Genomic DNA, 20,931 nt, shown 5'->3' with positions numbered 1-20,931 from the left:
TTAAGGTATAAAAACTACTTTGGAAAATAAAGTGCGGGCCTTGTTCACCGAAACTTGGTCTCACCATGTCGTTCTTTCTCTTACCTTCTGGCTGAATTATTCAGCCTCTTTTCTACACTGAATTTCCTCACTGAGCTATCCTTATTTCAGCCTCTTTTCTCCACTGAATTTTCCTACTGAGCTATCCTCATTCTATTACTCTTTATATCCTTAATTAACGTTTAATTAAGCAATTGTTTCCTGATCTTCGCCGACGCCGTCCCCGCTTCGAATACCCTGGATCAGCCGGGGCTGGTCCCCGGCAGTACTGTACTGTAATAGGTTTATAATACTTTTCACACAAATAATACATAAAAAAACAAACACAAAAATAAAGAAAACATTTTTAATCTTTAATCATTAAAGATTTAAATCATTTAATCATTTTTAATCAGTACAGTACCTTGAAAAGTACAGTAGTCCAGTACAACAGCTGGCATACAGAGGCTGGCATCAACTGAACAGGCAAGAAGAGTTACTGACTGGCAGGGGGAGAGGAGGTGGTAGATGGTAGAGCTGAAGGATCATCAGCCATAGAAGATGGAGGGCAAGCTGTGATTTCACTCACACCTGACGTTGATGGCATAGGTTCTGGTTCCTTGCAGGAACCAGATGCATGTTCTCATTTTTGAAAGTTTGCAACTAGAAGGTTACTGTATTCTGTGAAAGTTCCCCCCTTGAAGGAGCCAGAGGCTACCTTCCACATAGAAGCTCAAAACACCACAGATTCCTGCTTCCTCTGGCTTTATACAGATAGTTGACCAGCACAAGATTAATCAGATGTATCTGTCCTGACCTTTGTCTTGGGAGCCAGTGTGACACAGAGAAGCAGGGAGAGAGGAGAAGCAATTCTGGCAGCAGCAGGGACAGTGGTGACACAGAACCAGTTTCAGATGGTGCAAGCCTTCACATCCAGTTCTGTGGCAGCAGGGCCCACTGTGCAGGGGATGGCTTGTGACTTGGGCTCTACTCCAACAGGCATTTTCCTCGCTCTCATCTGTGCCCCAAGGGGGTTCTCTCGCTTTGTAAGTGCACCTGTGAACTTCCTGTTGCCCTTTAATAAAATTGCTTTCTGCTTAATCAATGGATTTTTTTTATTGCTCAAACCAAAAACCCTGATGGATACAATCAATGATTATTTTCCCCTTTCCTTCCTTCCTTCCTTTTATCTTTCTTTCTTTATGCCTTTAATACTTTAACTCTATGCACATAGAAATATCCATATATATCAATATGAAAGTACATATGGTAAAATATTAACATTTATTAATTCTGGATAGCGGGAATATGGGTAGTTAAATTTTTTGTATTTTATGGGTTATTATCTTTTTGTCAAAAGATAATCTATCTTCTACATACATGTAAATATATACTCTTATATATCATATTTGCATATGTGTGTGCATGAGTGCTTAGTCATTTCAGTCATGTCCAACTCTTTGCAACCCCATGGACTGTAGCTCGCCAGGCTCCTCTGTCCATGGGATTCTCCAGGTAAGAAGACTGGAGTGGGTTCCAATGCCCTCCACCAGGATATCTTTCCAAGCCAGGGATTGAGTCTATATCTCCTGCACTGCAGGCAGATTCTTTATCACTAAGTCACCAGGGCTCCCATATTTGTATATACCACACATATGTATCACATGTATATTCACATACCTATATATATATCCAACCAGTCCATTCTGAAGGAGATCAGCCCTGGGATTTCTTTGGAAGGAATGATGCTAAAGCTGAAACTCCAGTACTTTGGCCACCTCATGCAAAGAGTTGACTCATTGGAAAAGACTCTGATGCTGGGAGGGATTGGGGGCAGGAGGAGAAGGGGACGACAGAGGATGAGATGGCTGGATGGCATCACTGACTCGATGGATGTGAGTCTGAGTGAACTCCGGGAGTTGGTGATGGACAGGGAGGCCTGGCGTGCTGCAATTCATGGGGTCGCGAAGAGTCAGACATGACTGAGCGACTGAACTGAACTGAACTGAACTGATATATGTATCATGTATCATTTCCATTTTCTAAGCCCTTTATTTATACTAACATATTTACTCATCATTACACACTTATTCAGTGGAACCAGTATTCACATCCTCCTTTCACACATGAGGAAACTGAGGCACAGAAAGCTCTACTAGAGACCTGTCCAAAACCATACAGCTTTTAGGGAGCAGAACCAGAAGCTAAACCTTGGCAGTTGTATCCTGGGCCCTTGGCTTTTAACAATATGTGGGAGATGAGACAGCAGGGAGCAGACCCAAAGGGTGTGTTTAGAGTGGAGGGTAAGCTTCCTTACGGGCTGAGGGGCAAGAACAAGGAGGAGAGGAAGAGATGAGGAAGTCTGGGGACGTTTGATAGATGGAGTCACTGTCAGAACCCCAGGGCCAAGCTCCACCATGTACCACACATGGCAGGAGGAACAGGAGTCCTGGTTTGATGTGGTCCAGAAGGAGGCAAGGGGTCAGTTTCTGGTTTGAAGTCAGGTGACTTTACTTGTCTGGGAAGTTGAAGGCAAGGTCACTGGCAAGGGGGCTGGGGAGGAGACAGGAAAGCTGTAGCCAAACCAGGTCTCAGCAGGAGTGACCCCGGGGTCCTGCAGGAGGCTGGCTGCGGGGAGGAGGCGGGGCTGGGGGGTTTCCTAGGGGCGGGAGGGAAAGGAGACGACGGCAGGTTGCTGACCTGCAGCTCTCTCTGTGGTCCTGCTTTACTCAAAACTGCACTGCTCTATCGACAGATGGACCCAGGAGGTTCCCCATCTAATGGGTGAGGGTCAGGGGCCCAGGAAGTCATCTTGGAGCACAGAATCCTTCAGAACAAAGAACGAAGCATCCTGGTAACCACGCAGAGGGTGAGCAATCTGCTGTCAGTCCCCACTGGACACGGACTGGAAAGTCAGAGGCTCCTCCTCCTCCCCTCTAGAGTGTGTGTGTGTGTGTGTGTGTGTGTATAAGACAGAGAGAGAGAGAGAGAGACAGAATACGAGCATGAGTCTGTGTGCTTGCCAAGCTGGCAATCCCTCCCTTGGACCTGCCTGACTCTTACCTGCAGAAGCCTCCATGCCAGGCTCTTCTGTAGGACTTGATTGTGCAGCTTCTCTGCCTTCAGAGCTGAGAGCCTGGAAACAGCAGCCTGATTCAGAACTTGCCCAGCACTCCCCAGGAAGACAACCTGCCGGTCAGAGTCAGACCTCTCTCACGCATCGAGGCGAGTCCTGCCCCAGCATCTGTCTGACCAGGAAGAGAAGTCACCCAGCTTGGTTTGTGCCTGCTTTTCTATTCTTGGGGTGGAGGGGGAACTTTTGCCAGCTGATCAGGACCTCCAAACTGGGCTGGTTTGTTGAATGGCTTGTCTTCTGTGGTCATAGATAAGAAAGGTGCCCCCCTCCGCCCCCGGCTTGTGTTGGTGACTTGGTGGATATGCAGACATTAAGTGGGTGATTCAAAGGAATATGCGAGGACTAGCAGCTTCTGGCTACTTTCGGCGGGGGTGGGGTGGGGGGGGGTGGGGATGTACATCAGACTGCTGGAAGATGCCTGCCTCTAGAAAAATTTTAGTTTTTTGGTTGTCCCTGCTGGGGATGTACAAGTCAGTGACAGTCACCTCCTCTCACTGTGAAGGTAGCTCCATCTCAGGCATTATTGGCTTTACTTTATTGAATCTGCTTCTATGTCTTTAATATCACTATTCCTCTTTTGTCATTTGTTTATTCACTCAGTATTCCATATCCTTGAATAAAGGCTACCAGACATCCATGGTATTCACTGACTTGGAGGGTAGCAAGTTCTATCATTGCTGTTTCCCCCGCCCCCCGCACCCCCGAGGCTGGAATTTGTAGAAGAAAATGACCAGGAAAATGACCAGCTGGTGTGGTAATCCAGATGACCTTTAAGATTCCACCCAACCTTGAGAGGTTAAGCTTCTGTGATTAATCAATGTATTGAGCCAATCATAAGAAAGCTAGAAATAGGCTCTCTCTATCACTGCCTAAGCAGTTCTGATAAAGTGATTTGGAAGAAGAAACACTATTATTTCCTCTAACCGAGGGACTTTCTCCGGGGTATTGACAGTTACAGGAGAGCAATGACTCCCATGCCTGGGGATGTGCTGGGTAATGCACAGGGGCTCAGTGAGATGCACGCAGGTTTTATGGAGGAGTCTTGTGAAAAGAGTAGAACAGTGTGAGAAGTTGAAAACCATCTGCCGTGGGAAGATGGACAAAGAAGTCAGTGCATACGACCTTAACTTCAGTGGAATCAGGGTTCAGGACGTGGGCAATAGAGGCTGACTTGGGTTGGGGTGTGGGGAGCTCTAGTCACAGCAATGCAAGCCCAGTGAGCATGTCTGAGCCCTTTGAAATGAAAGTGAAAGTGTTAGTCACTTTGTCATGTCTGACTCTTTGCAACCCCCATAGACTGTAGTCTGCCAGTCTCCTCTGTCCATGGAGTTCTCTGGGCAAGGATACTGAAGTGGGTAGCCATTCCCTTCTCCAGGGGATCTTTCCGACCTAGGGATCAAATTCAGGTCTCCTGCAGTGCAGGCAAATTTTTTACCATCTGAGCCACACGGAAGCCTTGAGTCCTTTATATATGCAATACTTTTTGTATAGCTTTCCCTATGCACCCCCTTCATCCAGACCTACTTTACAAATAGGGTCTTCACTCCACAGGCACCAACCCCCTAACCTGCCAATCCAGGCATGTAGAAGATTAAAGGGTTTGGGGCTCTTTGTCTTTTCATATCTTTCGAACAAGAGGTGGAAGTTTACTCTAATTACTGCTAATTACCTGGAACAGTTTCTCCTTTGGTTTCCAGTGACAAATTAATTAAATTATCATAGTGGACTAATTACAAGATATGCAAGTATGAGTCTTCTTGTAGGAATATGTCCACCGGAGTCAACTGAATCTCATTTGCACATTCTTCCAGAGGGTCTTGGATGTCTCTGGTTGAATCTTTATATGATGCAAGTTCAGCATGCCTTGATTTCTACTTCTTTTCCCCCTATTCTTATGAGTGGGGGAAAAAAAAAAACATGCTTTTATTTAGTGCCCTTGGTTGGAAGGTGAAACAGATTATAGTCTTGGGATTGGCAGCCATCATACTGGTTGGAAGGAGAAGGGAGTGAAGCTGTGCATGGAGGAACCTCCCCACACTGGCTTTGGTGTGGGGCACCTGGGCCTTGTCACCACCTGTCTTTCACAGACCTTAGTTGTGATTGTGGCAGAGCAATGACAGTCACAACCTACAAAACACAGGCCAGTACTGGCCGAGTCGCCCATACAAAATTATCTTTCTAGTTGCCATCACTGAGTGGCACCAGAACACGTTATAGTTGAGAAGCTGAGATGTGAGCTTGAATTCCAACTTCATCATGTGTTAACTGTGTTGTTGTTCAGTTGCTAAGTTGTGTCTGACTCTTGGCGACCCCGTGAACTGCAGCACACCAGGCTTCCCTGTCCTCTACTATCTCCCGGAGTTTGCCCAAATTCATGTCCATCGAGTCAGAGATGCTATCTAACCATCTCACCCTCTCCTGCCTCCTTCTCTTTTTGCTTCAGTCTTTTCCAGCATCAGGGTCTTTTCCAGTGAGTCAGCTCTTCGCCTCAGGGGGCCAAAGTATTGGAGCTTCAGCTTCAACATCAGTCCTTTCAGTGAATATTTAGAGTTTATTTCATTTAAGATAGACTGGTTTGATTTCCTTGCAGTCCAAAGGACTCTTAAGAGTCTTCTCCAGCACCACAATTCAAAAGCATCAATAACTATGTGGCCTTGGGCAAATCAGTTGATTTTTCTGATCACCAGTATTTTTAATTTAAATAAAAAGGATAATACTAGCCCCTTCCCCGTACCTTCCTAGGATTGATGGGAGGTCCAAATGAGGTCAAAGGTGTGAGGCTCTGGAGGTGATGCCTTCTGTGTCAAGGAGGCATCAGCCTAAGAACACTTTGTTGGGCTCACTCAGGTTCTGAGGTGAGAGGGAACCCCCTCGGAATCCCCCAGGGAGTTCTGCCGTGCTAGCTCCCCAGGCCCAGCTGGGGGAGTGGTCCCAGCTTCAACCCACAGCCAAGCCCAAGCCGGCCTTCCTTCTGATGTCCAGCAGCAGCCAGACCCCTCCTCTGAAGCCATGGGTCCCTCCCGTCTTGTGCTCCCGTTCAAGACAAAGCTCGGGCTCTGGTGGCTTCTTCTGATCCCGGCAGGTGAGCGGGGGCGGTCCCCAGGGCATCCTGTCACACATGCGAGCGCACATGCCTCCGGTTGAAACTGCTGCAAGTGGGTTGGTGGTGACCCGCCAGAGCCTCAGGGTAGCTGTTCCATCGCGGGAAGGTAGGGGGCGCTCGCTGCGGCATCTGAACCTCCCAAGCCCAGTTCTCCCCATCTGCAAAATGCTAACTGTGCCGGTACCTTCCCAGGGCTCTTGGGCGTGTGACCTGGAATGAAGGCTAGTGACTAGCACCTGAGATACATACATGGCAGCTGCTATCGATGTTTTGAATTTTAGAGCGGGGGTTCTCGCCCTGCTCAGACAGGAGAACCCTGTAGATGAAGCTGTTTGCAGAACAGGGTGAAACCAGACAAGGGGTGATTCCGTCAGACAATCTGGGGAGACTTTACCTAGCTGATGAGAAGGAGCAGATACCAGTGGTTTGAGGAAAAACAGGGGAGATTCTCCGAGTAGCAGAGAATTTCATGGTTAGCATTAGAGGTTCCTTATAAGAGGATGGGAGTGAAAGTTCCCGGGGCCAGCTCACCCCACACAATCAGGTGCCTCTCACAGTTTGCTGTCCCTTGGGTCTCCTCAGTTCCAGGCTTAATCTTTTCCCTTTGTCTGACTTCTTCCCACTGCTCTGCACGCCTCTGAGCACTTGTTTTCACCCCTTATCCATTGTTGTTGCTGTTCAGTTGCTAAGTTGTGTCTGACTCTTTGTGACCTCATGGACTTTGGCACGCCAGGCTTCCCCGTCCTTCACCATTTCCTGGAGTTTGCTCAAACTCATGTCCATTGAATCGATGATGCCATTCAATCATCTCATCCTCTGCTGCCCCCTTCTCCTCCTGCCCTCAATCTTTTCCAGCATCAGGGTCTTTTCCAATGAGTCAGCTCTTTGCATCAGGTGGCCAAAGTACTGGAGCTTCAGCTTCAGCATCAGTCCTTATCCAGTAGTCATAGAGTAACTGATATTGCTTGAGTGCCGACTATACACTGATCGGTTGCTTTGTAAGCTCGAACAGACGTTATTATATTTCATTCTCAGCAGTGTTTTGACATAGGTACTGGATTAGTGTGCTCATTTTGCAGATAAGGAAACTAAGGTTCAGTGAGGCTGAGTGGCTCTGGTTGGATGGGAGAGGGAGCCAAGCCCCCAGCACCACGGACTCCTGGAAACCCCCATCTCCCCTCCTGTCCAACAGTATCCTCGAAGAGGGCCCCCCACACCCAAGCTGAGGACCGCCTCTTCAAACACCTCTTTAGGGGCTACAACCGTTGGGCGAGACCGGTGCCCAACACCTCGGACGTGGTGATCGTGCGGTTTGGGCTGTCCATCGCCCAGCTCATCGATGTGGTGCGTCTGTCCTACCATCCTTCCCCCTTGGGATCAGCCCCGGACATGGACCCCTTTCCAGGGCTCCTCTGTTCCTCCCCATCTCCAGCCCTCCCAGCCCACCTCAGTCAGAGCATCACCCTTCAGCGTCACAGGTATTCAGTCTCCCTCCCACTCTCAGCCCTGGAGCCCCTCCAGGGAGGGCGTTGATTGGCAGCAGTGGGTTTTCTAAATGCCCTACTTGTGTCACCTGATATAAGCCCAGAGGACCCAGAGGCCTGTGTGATCCTGAAGAATCTGAGTGAGGAGGGCAGTATCAGGAGGGGTGGAGGGCGGGCTGGACTTGGGGCATCATGTCAAAGCTTCTTTGGCGAGTGGGATCCTGAATCAGCTCCTCCCACTCTGCCCTGTTTTCTGGGACTCGCTCCTCAGTCTAACTGCTTTCTCTCCCGCTGCTGGTCAGGATGAGAAGAACCAAATGATGACTACCAATGTCTGGCTAAAGCAGGTGAGTGTCCCTCCCCGGGGCAAGGCAGGAGCAGGGTGGGAACTCATGAACCCCAGACCCTCCCAGGACTCTTTCACTAGCAGCATGATTCTAAACTCACCTTTTGCCTGAGACTTGCCACTCAGGACCCTTCCAAAGCCAGACGATTTCAGGCCACTTTTTGCGAGGGGCTGTGCTGCTGTGGCCAGGCTCTGAGTCCAGTATAGAGACTCCACCTACAAGAGCCACGTGGTTCCCTTTCCTGGAGTGGACATTGCCTACATCCCCTGCTACATTTGCAGGTCAGCTCACTGAATTGTCACTGGAAACATGGGCAGTTTTATTCTGTCCCCTTTACAGCCGAGGGAAACAGAAGCAGAGTGCATCTCGGCTAGAAGAGAGGCCAGGTGTGTCCCACTCGGTATCCCAGGCTCCTTCTACTGGAGAACACTGAGTGCTCTGTGTCTACACTGCCTAACAGGCTTCCCCAAACCTCACCGGCTTAAAGCAACAGATAGCTTATTATATCAAGAGATTTTATGGCCAGGCATTTTAGTGCTTTGCTTGGAGACTCCTGGTGGCACTAGGCTGGTGGCTGGAGGGTCCAAGGTGGTTTCACTCACCTGTCCATCCCTCAGCAGGGATGTCTGGAAGACTCTGAAAGATTCTGGAAGCCAGGCCCAGCCATGCCTTCTCCTCCAGGCACTTTCAGGGTCTCTCCACCTGTTCTCTCCAGAAGAGGAGCTGGACTCCTCACCTGATGGCCCAGGGACCCCAGAGAAAGGGTCCCAAGAGATAGGAAATGTAGTTGCTGCCTCTTAACCAGAAACTGGTTCAGCATCAGTTCTGGTAATGGGTGAGTGGCCCTCTTTGATGTGCCACTCACAAGGGCAGAACTCGAGAGCACGGCCTTTTTAGATCTCTGTGCCTTGCCCTCCTCATGCTCACCCTTCCCCAGACCCTGAAGTGGAGATGGGAGAAGACAAGAAAGAGGGCCCAGCCCTTTGCCTCTGTCCCTCTCATGGCATCTTCTCCCCAACCCACTGGCAACCTAACCCTCCCCATCTCAGAGGCTGGGACTTTGAAAACTATAACCATCAGAATTTTGATGGACATTTCTGTTTGAGTCACTTTAAAATATATATATTTAGTTTTGGCTGCGCTGGGTCTTTGTTGCTGTGCATGGGCTTTCTCTAGTTGCAGGGTACGTGCTTCTCATTGTGGTGGCTTCTCCTGTTGCAGAGTATGGTGAGCACTCAGGCTTTAGTAGTTGCCGCACATGGGTTCAGTAGTTGTGGTACCTGGGCTTAGTTGCTCCCCAGCATGTGGGATCTTCCCAGACCAGGGTCCAACCCGTATCCCCTGCATTGCAAGCCAGATTCTTTTTTTTTTTTTAAATTAACTTATTTTTAAATGAAACAAAGATGAATATTTTTAATGAAAAAAGGTACAATGCACAAAGAAGACACATCATAAACCATTAGACACTAAACAATAAAGAAGCTAAGATATATAAAGCAAAAATCAGAAGAAATATAAGGGAAAAGAAAAAATATATAATAGTGAGACATGTTAACATCTCTCTGAGAATATTTCATCAAGTGCAGAAAAAATAAGAATAGGAGCATCTTGAATGATGTTATTAACAATTTAAATGTGATAGATTTCCATTTATATTAATTTGTATAAATCTTATATCCTACACAAATATATTTAAACTTTTGTATCTCATATGCTGTTATTAGATGTCCACAGGACATTTAGAAAAACTGGCAAAAAAATAAACATAACTAACTTTAAAAAGTAGGTTTCTTTTTTGTGTGGTTCAGTTATACCTATACACATACATTATTTTTGAAATTATTTTCCACTATAGGTTATTATAAGATATTGACTATAGTCCTTTTTTGGAGAAGGCAATGGCACCCCACTCCATTACTCTTGCCTGGAAAATCCCATGGATGGAGGAGCCTAGTAGGCTGCAGTCCATGGGGTCACTAAGAGTCGAACACGACTGAATGACTTCACTCTCACTTTTCACTTTCATGCACTGGAGAAGGAAATGGCAACCCACTCCAGTGTTCTTGCCCAGGGACGGGGGAGCCTGGTGGGCTGCCATCTATGGGGTCGCACACAGTCGGACACGACTGAAGTGACTTAGCAGTAGCAGCAGCATAGTTCTTCATGCTGTACAGAAGCAAGCCAGATTCTTAACCACTGGACCACCAGGGATATTCTTTCAGTGGCGGGTGTGCCATTCCTGCTCCATAGGCTGTAGATGGTGGGGGGCTGTCTGCTGGCCATTCAGGCTTTACAACTGGATGTTTAGATGGATGGCATGGATCAGACCCCTCTGATGCTATTGACCTTGGAACTGTGGGGGCCATGAGGTTCCTCTTTACAGATGAGATGCAGAGCCATGAAGGGACCTGGGAAGACACAGCAGTGCAAAGATCAGATCTTGAACCTGGGTGACTGCAATTGTCCCGGTGGGCCAGTTATCTTGGCTTCAGGGACTGGGGTAGTAAAGAGAGAAAGAAGCACTGCAGCAGAAGTCAGGCCAACAGCACCGCCTCTGACCAGCCTGTGATACCATGCAAGTTAGTCTCAGAGCCTCACTTTTCTCATCTGTAAAATGGGGATACTACAACCTATTTGCCAATTAATATAACCCAACTTGGTGTGGATGCCCCTCCACTGTTGGTCGAATCTGAAAACTTGAGACACAATGGACTGGGGGAAAGGGAAATATTTATAAAGACCAATCCCTTTCAAAATGGTTCCTCAATGTCCTGAAAAATCATGACAATTTTAGGAACATTTTTATCTTTCCTATTTGCAATCTGGCTTCTCTTTCTGTCTAAGCTGTCATCTGAAAGTGAAAGTGAAGTCGCTCAGTCATGTCCGACTCTTTGAGACCCCATGGATTGTAGCCTACCAGGCTTTTCCATCCATGGGATTTTCCAGGCAAGAGTACTGGAGTGGGTTGCCATTTCCTTCTCCAAAGCTTTCACCTACACACAAGTAATTAGCACCACTGCTAAGCCAGTGTCTTCCCAAGCATGATTTTGCTACCAATGGCAGTTTCTTGAGATGATTTTAGTTGGCTCCAAAACCTCTTAAAAAAAAAAAGTCATACATGTGTATTTTAGTAGATGGGTTCAAATGATGTGGGTTTTCCAGCTACTTCAGTGATGTAAAATTCAAAAATTTATGTAAGCTTAACTAGGACTTCCCAGGTGGCTCAGATGGTACAGCGTCTGCCTACAATATGGTAGACCCGGGTCCAATCCCTGGGTTGGGAATATCCTCTGGAGAAGGAAATGGCAACCCACTCCAGTACTCTTGCCTAGAAAATCCCAAGGATGGAGGAGCCTGGTAGGCTACAGTCCATGGGGTCGCAAAGAGTTGGTCACGACTGAGCGACTAAACTAAACTAGTGAATCAGTTTAAAGGAAAATTCTGCTGCTGCTGCTGCTGCTGTCACTTCAGTCGTGTCCGACTCTGTGCGAACCCATAGACGGCAGCCCACCAGGCTCCCCCTCACTGGGATTCTTCAGGCAAGAACACTGGAGTGGGTTGCCATTTCCTTCTCCAATGCATGAAAGTGAAAAGTGAAAGGGAAGTTGCTCAGTCCTGTCCGACTCTTAGCGACCCCATGGACTGCAGCCTACCAGGCTCCTCTGTCCATGGGATTTTCCAGGCAAGAGTTCAAGAGTGCACCACTGCACCACTGCACTATTTTAGTGCAAATGCACAAAAGGAAAATGACCCCTAGAATTTGGGCAAGTTTGACTACTCGGAGACTTGGGTTCAAGCCCTAGCGCCGCCGCTTGTTGACGGCATACCCTCCAAGCTTCACTTGAAAAACACAGGTTCACTTGAACCAGCCAGCGGAATCAGGGCCACAAGGGGCGCTCTGGAGCACAGTTGGAAAGTCACTGGTTGACTCTCCTTTCTCAGCTGTGTAACTCTGGTGTGTTGTTTTTTACCCATCTGGTCCTCAGTTTCCTTATCCTTATCTGTTAGATGGGGCAATACTTCTACCTGCTCTGCCCTCTGCCCAGCTCTTCCCATTGAGGCTCTTTCTAGGCAGAGGGTGTGAAAAACTTTTGTAAACTGTGATGCACTGAAAAAAAAAATGTTACTATAAACGAGTGAGGTTGCTTGCCGGGGTCGTCCAGCTAGGGACCGGTATAACAAAGGCGGGAGTAGGGTTGACCCATGGTCAGATGTGACCATGACTTTGAGTACTAGAGTTGGGGCAAACCGAGAGCTTGGTCGTCTTAGACTGAACTCCCCTTTCCCATCTCAGGGCCCTTTTGGGGCATCGTGGCCCCTTCTATGCTGCAGGACCGGGTGAGCAGCTCCGAATGCTCTGTAATCGGCGGCGGGGAGTCCCTAAGCTGCCGGAGGTTTTCCCAGGCCCCTTCCCCTGGCAGGGCCGCTCACAGGACTCCCTTCCCCACGCACAGGAGTGGAGCGACTACAAGCTGCGCTGGAACCCGGTCGATTTCGGCAACATCACATCCCTCCGCGTCCCTTCGGAGATGATCTGGATCCCAGACATAGTCCTCTACAACAAGTAGGAAGCGGCTGGGGTCCTGGGACACTGAGCCTGCGACGGGCGGGTAACTTGGTGCTGGGCTGCGTTGGCCTTGAGAGGCGTGCCCCCTCGTGGCACAGCTGCGTTGCCTTCCTCGCAAACTCCTGCTTTTCTCGACGCTCCACCTTGTCTCTTGATTCTCTTCTTTCATTTCATGCTTTCACTCATGCACCCCAAGTTTACTGAGCACCTACTATATATCCGTGCCTGCGCTCTGCTAGTGGGACACAGATTTGCCAACATTGAATATTGTTTGAAAAATGCGGTTGATGCAGGCTGTGAAAACAATGCCTAAGGGTGGGAGTTTTGCAGGATGACATGATTGTTGGAACAGGTAAGCAGCATCTCCCAGTAGCACCTTTGAAAGGAGCGAAAGTGACATTTAAAAATATTATTTATAGTTGCCTTGTATTCAGAACCAAAAAAGACCAGTCTTTGAGTGTAAGGACTGGAAGTTCTCCAGGGGATCTTCCTGACCCAGGTTCACTGGGTCTCCTGCATTAGCAGGCAGATTCTTTATTATCTGAGCCCCAAAAGAAGCCCCAAAACAAAAGGCAGGGGAATCTAAAGAGAGCCCCAGAGAACCAGGTCGGTTTTTTTTTTTTAATAGAAGATATAAAGAACTATAACTTAATTTATGTTTCAGTTCAGTTCAGTCGCTCAGTCATGTCCGACTCTTTGTGACCCCATGAATCACAGCATGCCAGGCCTCCCTGTCCATCACCAGCTCCCGGAGTTCACTGAGACTCACGTCCATCGAGTCAGTGATGCCATCCAGCCATCTCATCCTCTGTCATCCCCTTTTCCTCCTGCCCCCAATCCCTCCCAGGATCAGAGTCTTTTCCAAAGAGTCAGCTCTTCGCATGAGGTGGCCAAAGTACTGGAGTTTCAGCTTTAGCATCATTCCTTCCAAAGAACACCCAGGGCTGATCTCCTTTAGAATGGACTGGTTGGATCTCCTTGCAGTCCAAGGGACTCTCCAGAGTCTTCTCCAACACCACAGTTCAAAAGCATCAATTCTTTGGCACTCAGCCCTCTTTATAGTCCAACTCTCACATCCATACATGACCACTGGAAAAACCATAGCCTTAACTAGACAGACCTTTTTTGGCAAAGTAATGTCTCTGCTTTTCAATATGCTATCTAGGTTGGTCATAACTTTTCTTCCAAGGAGTAAGCGTCTTTCAATTTCATGGCTGCAGTGACCATCTGCAGTGATTTTGGAGCCCCCAAAATAAAGTCTGACATTGTTTCCACTGTTTCCCCATCTATTTCCCATGAAGTGATGGGACCATTCGTTTCCTGAATGTTGAGTTTTAAGCCAACTTTTTCACTCTCCTCTTTTACTTTCATCAAGAGGCTTTTTAGTTCCTCTTCATTTTCTGCCATAAGGGTGGTGTCATCTGCATATCTGAGGTTATTGATATTTCTCCCAAAACTCAGCAGTGGCCACAGGACTGGAAAAGGTCAGTTTTCATTCCAATCCCAAAGAAAGGCAATGCCAAAGAATGCTCAAACTACCGCACGATTGCACTCATCTCACACGCTAGTAAAGTAATGCTCAAAATTCTCCAAGCCAGGCTTCAGCAATATGTGAACCGTGAACTTCCAGATGTTCAAGCTGGTTTTAGAAAAGGCAGAGGAACCAGAGATCAAATTGCCAACATCTGCTGGATCATCGAAAAAGCAAGAGAGTTCCAGAAAAACATGGCTTTATTGACTATGCCAAAGCCTTTGACTGTGTGGATCATAATCAACTGTGGAAAATTCCTCAGGAGATGGGAATACCAGACCATCTGACCTGCCTCTTGAGAAACCTATATGCAGGTCAGGAAGCAACAGTTAGAACTGGACATGGAACAACAGACTGGTTCCAAATAGGAAAAAGAGTACCTCAAGGCTGTATATTGTTACCCTGCTTATTTAACTTATATGCAGAGTACATCATGAGAAACAGTGGGCTGGAAGAAGCACAAGCTGGAATCATTTATGTTTAGTAGCCAGTAATTATTTATTTAGAAGTCAAGAACTGAAAATTAAGAGATGTTTGGCATGATATTTGTCTAAGAATGTTTTCTAAAGTGGGGTTCCAGAAAGCACTAGTCCCTGGAGATATGACTAGGTATGAAAAATAGTTTTGTGGTCAAATAATTCTAGATAACCTTGTATGTCATTAAAACCCCTTTGGCACCCCATCTCTAGTCCTTTGGAAAATGTCATTATAAATGTTGTTAGAAGTTGGACAGACAAGACACCCCTTGAGCCCAGCATTTCCCAATTCGTTTGACCCAAATTTGGAAAAAGATATTTTTAAACAATAGAATAAAGGGAAACATTCAATTCTGAAGTTTGGTGTCCTTAGATGGGTCAGGAAGATGACAGTGACCCCTTTACACTGCCCAGCCCCAATCAGGTCCAGAGCCCTTTCATCTGAGCCATCTCTGTAAACACACATTCGGCAGGGATTATCTGCACTGTCTCACACTGCCACTGTTAGAGCACTCAGCTTACTCAGGATCCCTCTAGTTTCTGCTTCTCGTTTCTGGCAGAGAGCAGGAGCAAAGTCCTCACATCAGCTAGGGCGTGGAGTTTTAGGATTGCCAATAAGGCCAGTGTTACCTGATTATAACAGGAAGTTCCTTTGATAGAACAAAAGTTCAAATCAAATTCTTACAGACATTTGAAGAAAGGTCTTTCCTCCAGCCAAACCCTCCACTTCAGGTTAAGAAGACCCGGGACAGTGTTTGGTTCTTTCCTCAAAATAGGGGCCCATGGTGCCATCTAGTGGTCATTGAGTATGATGTCTTCAAAAATTAAACTTGCCCTCATCAGTTTGCACCTCCTTTTCAAAATTCTGGTTTCCAATCGGCTTAAGTCTCTAGCCTGGAACTACTGCAAGGGAAAGAAGTGTCTCTTCCTGTGTATACTGGTTCACCTGCTTTTAGGATTGACTGTGGAAACTGTGGAGGGAAGTATGGTTGGGGCCAAGAGCCCATTTGCCCCACTTTGCAGGGGCATTCAGGGACTCAGGATCCCAGGAAGCCCAACTGGACTGGTCACCGCTGTTCCAGTGTCACCAGCATCCTTATGGGCCCTTGGATGGGTAGCCTCAGGACGCTGCTGACCTCCTCTCTCACCACCCCCACCTAGGACCCACCCTGCCCCCAACTCACCGTCCAGCAGTTCCCCTAGCCCAAGCATAGTCTGTGAGCCATAGCCTTTCATCCTCCATTCCTTGTTCCATGGAAGCTCTGCTGGTCCATTCTCCACCCCAGCTTTCTGCCAGATCCTACCATCCATCCATCAAGGCTTTGCTAAAATGGCAGCTTGCTCACCGGAAGGGAACTCCCCCCAATAGTTCTTGGGGAGCACTCTGACTCTGGCCTCCTAATCCTGTTGCCAAACTGCCTCCCTTGGACTGTAGATGTTCGAGGCTCGTCTTTTCCTTGTGGTTCCCTCAGGGCAGGCGTGAGTCTCCCATCCCATCCCCGCAACAGCCCCTATAGTGGCCCTGGTAGGGGCAGCTGACTCAAATATGGCTGTTAACTGGATGGATTCCTCCTTCATCAGCAAAATTATCAGGTCTATGCTGAGGAAGAAACTAAAATCCCAGGTAGAAAAGACAAGACCTCCAGCAGAGGGGCTTCATCACCACCTGCGGCAGATGGTGGGGGGATATAGTAAAAAAACAACCAGGGTGGCTCAGCGATAAAGAATCTGCTTGCCAATGCAGGAGACAGAGGAAATGGGTTCAATCCCTGAGTCCCCCGGAGAAGATCCCCTGGAGAAGGAAATGGCAGCCCACTCCAGTGTCTTGCCCGGGAAATCCCATGGACAGAGGAGCTTGGGTGGCTCCAGTCCATGGGGTTGCAGCACAATTACCCTAAAATATTAAATGAATACAAACAGGCCATCAAACTATGTATATACCCTATGATCACAAATATATAAAAATTCTATGTGTTGTCTAGATGATGATCAAATATATGTGATATATATATATATCATCAACAGCAGTGATTATTTTAAAAATTCTTGGTACTTTCCTATATTCTTCAAAATTCCTACTTTTGTAGCTAAGAAGATGGTGTTTGAAAGACAACTCAGGTAGCTCTAGCTGTCTGTGTGCTGAAGAGTCTTGCTTCTTCAAGTCCCAACAACCCGGTGTGGTCTGGCTGTGTTATTGGGGTCCCCCTGCTGGTAGTTATCTGGAGTAGCCTGGGTTGGGCAGCTGGGGTGCCCCAGCCCCCCGCCCCCCAATGCCTCTCCTCTCCTCAGTGCAGATGGGGAATTTGTGGTGACCCACATGACCAAGGCCCACCTCTTCTCCTCGGGCCTGCTGCACTGGGCACCGCCTGCCATCTACAAGAGCTCCTGCAGCATCGACGTCACCTTCTTCCCCTTCGACCAGCAGAACTGCAAGATGAAGTTTGGCTCCTGGTCGTACGACAAGGCCAAGATCGACCTGGTGCAGATGGAGCAGACGGTGGACCTGAAGGACTACTGGGAGAGCGGCGAGTGGGCCATCGTCAACGCCACGGGCACCTACAACACCAAGAAGTACGACTGCTGCGCCGAGGTCTACGCCGACGTCACCTACTACTTCGTCATCCGGCGCCTGCCCCTGTTCTACACCATCAACCTCATCATCCCTTGCCTGCTCATCTCCTGCCTCACCGTGCTCGTCTTCTACCTGCCCTCCGACTGCGGCGAGAAGATCACCCTGTGCATCTCTGTGCTGCTCTCACTCACCGTCTTCCTGCTGCTCATCACCGAGATCATCCCGTCCACCTCGCTGGTCATCCCGCTCATCAGCGAGTACCTGCTCTTCACCATGATCTTCGTCACCCTGTCCATTGTCATCACCGTCTTCGTGCTCAATGTCCACCACCGCTCCGCCAGCACCCACAACATGCCCCACTGGGTGCGGGTGGCCTTTCTGGGCTGTGTGTCCCGGTGGCTTCTGATAAGCCGGCCCTTGCCACCCTTGGAGCTCCGAGACACTCCGGATCTGAAGCCCTGCCCCTCCTATCACTGGCTGGAGACCAACGTGGATGTGGAGGAGAGAGAGGAGGAGGAGGAGGAGGAGGAAGGCAGATGGGTGTGTGTGGGTCCTTCGTCCCCCTCCGTGGGCGTCTACACCCGTGGCAGTCTGCACCCAGTGGCCTCGGGTCCCAGGGCAGAGACTCAGGTGCCGGAGGGCGGGCTCCTGCTGTCCCCTCGTGTACAGAAGGCCCTGGAGGGTGTGCACTATATTGCTGATCACCTGCGGGCTGAGGATGCTGATTCCTCGGTGAGTGGGGGCTGGGGGAGGGTCCCTCCCCTGGGTGACTCTGCCAGCCTAGAATGGAACCACTCCCCCTCCCCCAAGGGTGTTAGCTGGCACCATCCCAGTCTCCTCCATAAGGACCAACTCCCTTAGTCATGGCTTTGGAATCTGGAATACATTGTGATGGAGAACAGCTGGCTGGCCACTCTTATGACATTTATTGGCAGCCCAGCAGTAAAGGCTGTCCCAGCTCAGCTTAACTGGGAGGCAGCAGGACAGAGGAGGAGGGGTCCCCCACGCCATCCTCACGCCAGCCACTTCCCACCAGTGACCCTAGGTGGGTGGACGGGGATGAGCGGAGGCGGACGGAGGGAATTCATCAGGAGATCCTCCAAAACCGGCCTGCTCCTTTGTCCTGGTGGGCTCCCCTTCCTCGTCCTTGTCCTGGGCTCTGGTCACTTTGTCAACTTCACTATTCACCCACAAACCCTGAGGAGCTTGGGTGGGCCAAGTGGGTTCCCATTCACCCCACCCCTGCTGTGTTCTGCATATTAGGTGACAAGGCCACTGCCCAGGGTCACAGAATTCTTCTCACCAACCTTGGTAAGGATGAAAGGCCAGGAGGTTATGACTGGGTGGCCTTGTTGAGTAGATAAGAAAAATTAATTATTATCTAATCTGGAGGCACCTGGCTGGGCTGTGAGCCCCAATCCCACGAAACCCTCAACCCTCTCTGCATATACCCCTGCTAGCCTTCTCTGGGCCATACCCTCACCTACCTTCCCAGTGGCTGGGTGAGTGGTTGGGGAGGCAACTGTGGGGGAAACCAAGTCTTCACCGTTTTGCAACTTCTGAGTGTCGTGCTGAAAATCACTCTCCTCCAGGGAGGGTTCATGCCCCTGGGTGATTCTAGAACCTTCTGTGTCCCTCTAACTCCCATAACCTGGAACTTGAGAGCCCATGGAAAGGCTCTGGGCTATTGTCATAGGGGTGGGATAGGGTGGAAATCACTAAGTGAGGGTTATTTGAGTCTTGAGACATCTTTGTCGTCCCTGCCCCCTCCACTGCCTTAGCGTCCCAAGGTCTCAGTGGGGTTGCCACTGCCCCCAGCACCAGCCTCACAGGGGCTGCGTGGATGGGTCACTTCCCCTTTCACTGTGCACCCATCTCCCCCTGCAGGTGAAGGAAGACTGGAGGTACGTGGCCATGGTCATTGATAGGATATTCCTCTGGTTATTTATCCTCGTTTGCTTCCTGGGGACCGTCGGACTCTTCCTCCCTCCCTTCCTGGCTGGAATGATCTGACGTCACATCTCCTGCTCTGGCCTAGAGGTGGCGTGGCTGACCGTCGTTCCCTGCTGCCACCTCTGGAGTTCGCCTTTGGGGTCAATGCCATCCGACTGCAGGTGTCTCTCCATGGAGTCCTGACGTGGACGTCTTCTTAGAATGCTTCACTTGACATTTTTGTACTATGTGCTGAGAATCTGCTGGGTACAGAGCCCTGTTTGGGTTTTAGGAGTTGGGCGAGGAGGAACTTGCTTTACCATGTTACCATGGTAAAGAGAGTTACCATGTGGTGAGGATGATGTGAAGATGGTGACGTGGTGATAAGATGCTCCTGGAATGCAAGAGGGATGGGAGGGCCAAGTTGGGGGACCCAGGGGGTGGCATGGGGCCATGTGAGGAGGCTCAGACATCAAAGGAGGGATGTGTGGGGTGAGGGCGCCTCAGGGGACAGGTAGCTCAGGTGCCCACCCTTTCCACACCTCCACATGCTCTCCCTGACACTCCAGGGAAAGCTGGCCACCGCAGGCCCAGTCCACCTGCCTCAGTTCATTCCAAGAACCAACCCCCTGGGGGTCATTCTTATTTCTGACCCCTCCTGCTCTGTGGATGCAGCCCCAGCCCTGCTACCCCTCCTCCCACCTCTCCTGAAGCAGGGATGCTCCCAGCCTTGACCTCCTGATATAGAGATGCTCCTTCTGGTTAATCCATCTCCCAACCAACTTGCAAATGAGGAAAGAGAGCAAATAAAGCCGCAGTCACTGCTCAGGCAGCTGGGACCCCTCTCCAGCCCCCAGAGCCCTGGTTTCTTGGATGGCGGCTGGGAGGGTGCATTGGCTTTTCTTTGTGGCAGTGGAAGGGCTGTCTGGGTCCCCACTGGAAAGCCGCCCTCGGGTCAGGCACTGGGGCGAAGGGCTGGAGCACACAGGTACCTGACCCCACCACTCTGGCTTTACCTGTACCCTGGGGGTTGAGCCCTGGCTTCTTTTAGCTTTTTGATCTCTGCCCAACACAGCACAATCGATTCCTTGCAGGGCCTCAGAAGGCCAAACAAAAAAAACAATCAAACCACAAAGCAAATGGTACAATTTTAATTCATCCACAAGTCAAATATAAAGGAGATAAAAGAGTGCTCTGCACAAACACAAGAGAGGGAGGCAGACAGGGCGTGGACGAGAGAAGGGGAGAGAAAAGACAAGTAAGAAAAGGCAGTAAGAAAAGAGAAGGAAGGAAGGGAGGGAAGAAAAGCAAGGGGGCGAGGAATGCAGAAGGCGTCCAGGTCCAGTGTGGCCTTGTTTCTCCCCTCCTCCCTTCTCTGCGTGTGGAGGACACAGCCTCCTGGGCGCCAACTCCCAATAGCTTGTCCCTTGACCGTCCCAGGCCCGCTCCGGCCCTCAGTGGGGCACACGGCTGTCGGTCGAGACCAGACTCACATTAAATAAATTCCAATATACACTGTACAAGAAGGCCAGGTCCATCCCTCATGGCACCAGCCACCAGCGTCCCCACTGAAACCCCTGTCCGCCCCCTCCCTCTGTGCATGGGGTTAGGGGAGGGGACCTCCGTGGGCGGAGGAGGAAGGAGAAGGACTAGCTTGGTTCCCCAATCGGCCTGCCCTGTCCCTGCGTAAAGCCATCTTGGCCACAGGGGACTGCCATGTGACCCCCTTGGGCCAGGCAGGAGTGGCTGGTGGGCAGCAGCAGTG

At 49.5% G+C, this 20,931-nt stretch overlaps 1 protein-coding gene across 11 annotated transcripts; it reads left to right on the top strand.

Annotated features, from left to right (window-relative positions):
* The first annotated feature begins 2,713 nt into the window (after nt 1-2,713).
* Nucleotides 2,714-20,686, top strand: LOC113888825 (neuronal acetylcholine receptor subunit alpha-2-like). 11 transcript variants are annotated; one of them, XM_027535802.1, is made up of 8 exons: nt 2,714-2,887; nt 3,145-3,295; nt 6,002-6,236; nt 7,450-7,601; nt 8,044-8,088; nt 12,543-12,652; nt 16,952-17,966; nt 19,122-20,686. In XM_027535802.1, exons 3-8 carry the CDS (start codon nt 6,164-6,166, stop codon nt 19,245-19,247), a joined length of 1,521 nt encoding a protein of 506 aa, XP_027391603.1. In that variant the 5' UTR covers nt 2,714-2,887; nt 3,145-3,295; nt 6,002-6,163; the 3' UTR covers nt 19,248-20,686. The 11 variants fall into 11 exon arrangements, with proteins under 11 accessions (XP_027391603.1, XP_027391605.1, XP_027391604.1 ...); XM_027535809.1 differs by lacking the exon at nt 2,714-2,887 and adding an exon at nt 12,383-12,426 and having other exon boundaries at nt 2,957-3,295; nt 7,511-7,601; nt 19,122-20,679; XM_027535804.1 differs by lacking the exon at nt 2,714-2,887 and having other exon boundaries at nt 2,945-3,295; nt 16,957-17,966; nt 19,122-19,211.
* The last annotated feature ends 245 nt before the right edge of the window (nt 20,687-20,931 follow it).

Source organism: Bos indicus x Bos taurus, unplaced genomic scaffold, assembly GCF_003369695.1.
Source record: "Bos indicus x Bos taurus breed Angus x Brahman F1 hybrid unplaced genomic scaffold, Bos_hybrid_MaternalHap_v2.0 tig00002152_arrow_arrow_obj, whole genome shotgun sequence".
NCBI lineage: Eukaryota > Metazoa > Chordata > Mammalia > Artiodactyla > Bovidae > Bos > Bos indicus x Bos taurus.
The sequence above is the reverse complement of the archived record's forward strand: the minus strand, read 5'-3'. Positions and strand labels throughout refer to the sequence as shown.